The sequence below is a fragment of the Nerophis lumbriciformis genome, linkage group LG21, assembly GCF_033978685.3.
Source record: "Nerophis lumbriciformis linkage group LG21, RoL_Nlum_v2.1, whole genome shotgun sequence".
Taxonomy (NCBI): Eukaryota; Metazoa; Chordata; class Actinopteri; order Syngnathiformes; family Syngnathidae; genus Nerophis; species Nerophis lumbriciformis.
This window is the reverse complement of record NC_084568.2, coordinates 25,227,501-25,235,000: the sequence shown is the minus strand read 5'-3', so window position 1 is coordinate 25,235,000 and position 7,500 is coordinate 25,227,501. Positions and strand designations below refer to the sequence as shown.

Sequence of the window (7,500 nt, the reverse complement as noted above, 5' to 3'; positions counted from 1 at the left end):
TTTCATTAATTACTAGTTTCTATGTAACTGTTTTTATATTGTTTTACTGTCTTTGTTATTCAAGAAAATGTTTTTAATTTATTTATCTTATTTTATTAATTTTTTTTAAAAGTACCTTATCTTCACCATACCTGGTTGTCCAAATTAGGCATTATAATGTGTTATATCCACGACTGTATATATCGGTTGATATCGGTATTGGTTGATATCAGTATCGGCAATTAAAGAGTTGGACAATATCGGAATATCGGATATCAGCAAAAAGCCATTATCGGACATCCCTAGTTATTATTGATACTGTTTATCGTTACATCCCTAGGTATGACCGATACTGCCCGTGGTATCAGATTGCTACCCAAATTTGGAGTATCGCCCAAAACTAATGTAAAGTATCCAAACAACAGAAGAATTTTTGATGTGTAGATGGATCCATGTCACAACAGAAAGTAACCAGAGATTAACAGTAAATTAGCAAATAGAATAATAATAATACCCGGAAATTACGTAATATGTTACTGCATTCATCAACGGCCAAATTAGGAGCTTTTGTAACCCATTTTTTTTATAATTCTGTATATTTTATATACTAAATAATATATTGTGATATATATATATATATATTGTTATCACATGAAACTGCAATATATATTGCGATATTGATATTAGGCCGTATCGCCCATCCCTATCTGCGTTCGATTCCACTTACATATGTAGTAATACTCCTGTCCGACGTGGAACTCGTAGCCCAGCGAGAAGGCGCTGTAGCGTTGGAACTTCTCTGAGAACTTGATGGGTGCGTGGGGGGCGTGGGGCCGGTTGCACTCCCACCTCTTGAAGCCCATCTGGGGGTCACAGCTCCTGTAACCACGGTAACTGACCATGTAGAGCACGTACTGCTCGCTGGTGCCCACCATGCGCTGGCTGTCGTTGTAGTGGGGACAGTAGATATCCAGGTAGTCGTTGACATTCACCTGCATGGTGTAGCCCTCACGGCGCAGACTGGACACACAGAGAAGAACAGAATCATAAATATCAGTACACAATATGCACATTGTCACTTTCTCTGCACATGTATTTATTTATTCAATAAAATATTGGATGTCTTTTTTTTTCTTTTACACAATATGCACATTGTTACTTTCTCTGGCGATGGATTTATTTATCTAAGAAAATATTTGGACTTATTTTTTTCCCCTCTTTTTACACATTATGCTCATTGTCACCTTCTCTGCACAGGAATTTAGTTATTTATTTGTTTGTTTTAGAAAATATATGCACATTGTCATCTTTTCTGCACATGTATTATTTATTTTTGTAATTTTTAACAAAAGATTTATATATATATATATTTTTTTAATTTACACAATATGCACATTGTCACCTTCTCTGCACATTATTTGTTATTATTATTTTTTTCTATACCTTTCGAAAATATTTGTATTTCTTTGTTTCTCCATTTTCTTACACAATATGCACATTGTCACCTTCTCTGCACATATATGTATTTATTTTTTACAAAATATTTGTATTTCTTTAGATGTGTGTGTGCGTGGGTGTGCGTGCGTGCGTGTGTGTGTGTTTTCTGTCCACGTTTACACAATATGCACATATATGTATATGTATATGCACATATATATATATATATATATATATATATATATATATATATATATATATATATATGTATATATATATATATATATACATATATATATATATATATACATATATATATGCACATATATATATATATATATATATATATATATATATATATATATATATATATATATATATATATATATATATATATATATAATATGGGGAGCATATTCACCATTAATTAGTTTCTTATTAACATGCAAATTAGTAACTTATTGGCTCTTAATTAGTCATCATTAGGTACTTATTAATGCCTTATTCAGCATGGCCTTATTATACAACCAGTAAGCCATTAACTAAGAGTCTTCCCTCAATAACCTCAAAATTATTGCTTATTCGTAACCGTAACCCTAACCCTAACCCTAACCCAAGCCCTTATATGTTCCCCTAGTGCAGTGGTTCTTAACCTTGTTGGAGGTACCGAACCTCACCAGTTTCATATGCGCATTCACCGAACCCTTCTTTTGTGAAAAATACAATGTTTTTTTGTTTTTTTTCAAATTCAAGACAAAGTTGTATGTTTTTTTTTTAATGGTGCAAAAAATGAACCGTGCATGAACATCACCTTGTTCAAAGAACGAAACCCACACAGTGCATGAACTCACAACAAATGACACACCTGCAAATCAGTGTGACTTCTGTTGTTGCCTTTGAGAGGCCGATTCAGAAATGTGCGGCTTCACCTTGGAAAGTGCCACTCTCATGTCATTTTCACTCGAGATGTCCGATAACATCGGCCTGCCGATATTATCGGCCGATAAATGCGTTAAAATGTCATATCGGAAATTATCGGTATCGTTTTTTTATTATCGGTATCGTTTTTTTATTTTTATTAAATCAACATAAAAAACACAAGATACACTTACAATTAGTGCACCAACCCAAAAAACCTCCCTCCCCCATTTACACTCATTCACACAAAAGAGTTGTTTCTTTCTGTTATTAATATTCTGGTTAATACATTATATATCAAAATATATCAATACAGTCTGCAAGGGATACAGTCCGTAAGCATACATGATTGTGCGTGCTGCTGGGCCACTAATAGTACTAACCTTTAACAATTAATTTTGCTAATTTTCATTCATTACTAGTTTCTATGTAACTGTTTTTATATTGTTTTACTTTATTTTTTATTCAAGAAAATGTCTTTAATTTATCTTATTTTATTTTATAAAAATTTTTTTAAAGTACCTTATCTTCACCATACCTGGTTGTCAAAATTAGGCATAATTATGTGTTAATTCCACGACTGTATATATCGGTTGATATCGGTATCGGTAATTAAAGAGTTGGACAATATCGGAATATCGGATATCAGCAAAAAGCCATTATCGGACATCCCTAATTTTCACAGCAAAGTCTGTTCCTTTTTCTTCGTTTTCCACCCACACGTACAATACTGGTACACAGCTCATGAAAAAACAATATTTTTTGTTATTGTCATTGTAAGTGGGCCAAAACACTTACAGTATATTAGAAAATAATCTCAAGCAAATGACTGCTGTTATTTGATTATAATAATAAAACATGTAACCTGTTATTTAGTCAGGTTTGGGACAGCTGTGCTGCCTGACATCGCTCACATGTGCTTCACTGAATGCTCAAGAATTTTTGCGTTTGCTCACACATATAGAAAATTAGAGATAACATTGTTTGGGGGCATCCATAATACGCCGATAGGGAGAAGTTTTTGTATACACGATGAGTCGGGTGTGTCTTGACCTTCGCGGCGGAGGCTCCGCCGAACCCCTGAGGCCGACTCACCGAACCCCTAGGGTTCGATCGAACCCAGGTTCAAGAACCAGTGCTCAGGAACACTTCAGAAACCCACTGTCAGTAACTACAGTTGGTCGCTACATCTGTAAGTGCAAGTTAAAACTCTCCTATGCAAGGCGAAAACCGTTTATCAACAACACCCAGAAATGCCGTCGGCTTTGCTGGGCCTGAGCTCATCTAAGATGGACTGATACAAAGTGGAAAAGTGTTCTGTGGTCTGACGAGTCCAAATTTCAAATTGTTTTTGGAAACTGTGGACGTCGTGTCCTCCGGACCAAAGAGGATAAGAACCATCCGGATTGTTATAGGCGCAACGTTGAAAAGCCAGTATCTGTGATGGTATGGGGGTGTATTAGTGCCCAAGACGTGGGTATCTTACACATCTGTGAAGGCGCCATTAATGCTGAAAGGTACATACAGGTTTTGGAGCAACATATGTTGCCATCCAAGCAACGTTACCATGGACGCCCCTGCTTATTTCAGCAAGACAATGCCAAGCCACGTGTTACATCAATGTGGCTTCCTAGTAAAAGAGTGCGGGTACTAGACTGGCCTGCCTGTAGTCCAGACCTGTCTCCCATTGAAAATGTGTGGCGCATTATGAAGTCTAAAATACCACAACGGAGACCGCCGGACTATTGAACAACTTAAGCTGTACATCAAGCAAGAATGGGAAAGAATTCCACCTGAGAAGCTTAAAAAATGTGTCTCCTCAGTTCCCAAACGTTTACTGAGTGTTGTTAAAAAAAGAAAGGCCATGTAACACAGTGGTGAACATTCCCTTTCCCAACTACTTTGGCACATGTTGCAGCCATGAAATTCTAAGTAAATTATTATTTGCAAAAAAAAAATAAAGTTTTGAGTTTGAACATCAAATATCTTGTCTTTGTAGTGCATTCAATTGAATATGGGTTGAAAATGATTTGCAAATCATTGTATTCCATTTATATTTACATCTAACACAATTTCCCAACTCATATGGAAACGGGGTTTGTGTGTGTGTGTGTGTGTGTGTATGTGTTTTCTGTACACTTCTACACAATATGCATATTGTCAACTTCTCTGCAAATTTATGTATTTAAGTTTTTTATAAAATATTTGTATTTATTACTTATTTATTACTTACTTAAACTATTTAATTAGTGGTCTAATGTGGACAAGACAGAATTTCATTGTAAACATGTTTCTAATGTGCACATGACAATAAACTATTTGAACCTAGAACCCTTAATAAGAGTATGACTAAATGAAACCGTATTAGGACAATCTCACACACAATACAAATATGTTTTACAATGTGTTTTATTAGGATGAAACCGACCTAAGCTATTTTTACAGATGTATTAATACTACAAAAGCAGATAATATGGCCCTAGCTTCTCAGGAGCTACAGCTTCTTTTTCTTCTTCTCCCCTAACCCCAACGCTCGTACATCACCCTGAAGGCGACGCCATGCTTACATCAGGGCGGCATGGCGTAGTGGGTAGAGCAACCGTGCCAGAAACCTGAGGGTTGCAGGTTCGCCCCCCGCCTCTTACCATCCAGAAATCGCTGCCGTTGTGTCCTTGGGCGGGACACTTCACCCTTTGCCCCCGGTGCCACTCACACCGGTGAATTGTATGATGAATGATAGATGGTGGTCGGAGGGGCCGTTGGCGCAAATTGCAGCCACGCTTCCGTCAGTCTACCCCAGGGCAGCTGTGGCTATGAAAGTAGCTTACCACCACCAGGTGTGAATGATTGATGGGTTCTACATGTAAAGCGACTTTGGGTACTTAGAAAAGCGCTATATAAATCCCAGTTATTATTATTATTATCAGAGCATCAACGTCACGGCGTAAAGCTCATATATCAGCATCAGCCCTTAAAAAAAAAAACTTGACAGGAGGTTAAGGTCCGCTTGCGTGTCTGCATGAGCGTGTGTAGTTTGGGTGACATCATGAAATATATTATTTCCTCTTAAAGCCGGGGTGTCCAAACTTTTTCCATCAGGGGCCGCGTACTAAAAAGTCAAAGTATGCAAGGGCCATTTTGATATTTTTTTATTTTGAAAAAGTAAAAATAAAAATAAATAACATACTATGTTTATTTTATGTATATTTTTATACATAAAATGTATTTTATGTATAAAAGACAAAACTTTGGGTCAACTCTGTGTTATACAGTAGATGACTAAGTATATTATTATTCACTATTAGTTAGAACATTTCAGTTTTTTTCTGATTCAAGTCAGATTTTTGTTGCTCTTTTTTCTTAAATTTTTACTGTTGTTTTTTCCCCTGTAAGAATAGAATAAGGATAATACAAATATTATAATTGTTTAACTGCATAACCTATTGCATCAAAAATTCTGCCTGCATGAAAATATTGATGTTCAGTTAAACATTCAACAGTGTTTATTATTGTTGTTGTAATTTTACAAATTAATTAATTAATTAACTAATACATTTGTATTATTTATATTTTCTAATTAATTAACGAACTAACTCATTTTATTTTTAATTCAAAAACTTTTTGATATTTTAGATGAGGGGTGTCCAAACTTTTTCCATCAGGGGCCGCGTACAAAAAAGTCAAAGTATGCGAGGGACGTTTTGATATTTTTTTTATTTTGAAAAAAACAAACAAACAAAAAAACTGCATAACCTATTTTATCAAAAATTCTGCCTGCATGAAAATATTGATTTTCAGTTAAACATTCAACAGTGTTTATTATTGTTGTTGTAATTTTACTAATTCATTAATTAATTAATTAATACATTAGTATTATTTAGATTTTCTAAATAATTAATTAACACTGATTTAATTTTTAATTACAAAACTTTTTGATATTTTCCATAAGGGGCCGCATACTAAAAAGTCAAAGTATGCGAGGGCCATTTTGATATTTTTTTATTTTGAAAAAACAACAACAAAAAAAACTGCATAACCTATTTTATTAAAAATTCTGCCTGCATGAAAATATTGATGTTCAGTTAAACATTCAACAGTGTTTATTATTGTTGTTGTAATTTTACTAATTTATTAATACATTAGTATTATTTAGATTTTCTAAATAATCAATTAACTAACTAACTCATTTTATTTTTTAATACGAAAGCTTTTAATATTTTAAATCAGGGGTGTCTAAACTTTTTCCACCGGGGCCGCATTCTGAAAAGTATGCAGGGGCTAATTTAATATTTTTCAATTCAAAAATGCTGAAAACAGATATTATATATATTTAAAGACAACAATTTGTGTCAACTTTGTGTTATAGGTGACAAAGTGTATTGTTATTAATGATTCGTTTGAACATTTCAGCTTTTTCGCCTTAAATTTTTTCCAGACAATATGCTGTGGGCCAACAAAACTGTCTGCGGGACGCAAATGACCCCCGGCCGCACTTTGGACACCCCTGTCTTAGAGCCTCAATATCTGTTGAAAATCAAGTAGATGCCACCAATGCACACTCAGATGGAAGAAACGTTGCAGTGCAAAGCCACAAAGGGGCAGCAGCGTGTCACCCTGCAGCCCAACGCTGCTCTCTTCCCCTCCTTGCTGCTTCTAGGTCAGGTCTCCAGGGAGATTATCATTCAATTATTAAATGAAGATCGAAACACTGTCTTCCTGCCTCCATCACCTCCCACTTGCTCTCTTCAAGCTATTCCCTCCATGTCCCTTTTTTTTTTATATGAACATGATCAGATAAAGATGTTGAGCATCCGTCCTCGTCCTGCCACACCTTTCTCCTCCAAAGTCTGTATTTCTGGCCCTGGCTTTCAAACATTGTGCAATGCAGACATGCAGTCGTTATTTAATCAACCCGAGTTGAAAAGGAAAGTAGGACAAAAGCAAGAGTTTATGTGTAGAGGTTAGGTAACATTAACCCTAACACTCCTGAACCACACAAGGGGGTGAAAGCGTGTCACAAACGTGCACCCCTGCTATATTACCTGTGCTATTATTTTTCAGACATTTTTCACTGTCACAACCCAACAGTTTGACCCCATGACTTAGATTGATTTTTAATTCCTCCCATAGCTCACTACAAAAAGTTCCGTTCAGTTCAAAACTGAA

At 35.3% G+C, this 7,500-nt stretch overlaps 1 protein-coding gene across 2 annotated transcripts in view; it reads right to left on the bottom strand.

Annotated features, from left to right (window-relative positions):
• The window catches only part of efna3b (ephrin-A3b), a 346,280-nt gene that overhangs the window by 43,831 nt on the left and 294,949 nt on the right, over positions 1 to 7,500 (bottom strand). For both annotated transcript variants that reach the window (XM_061982582.1, XM_061982581.1), the window contains exon 3: positions 707 to 999. In XM_061982582.1, the coding sequence (XP_061838566.1) occupies positions 707 to 999 (293 nt within the window). The remainder of the gene's footprint in view (positions 1 to 706; positions 1,000 to 7,500) is intronic.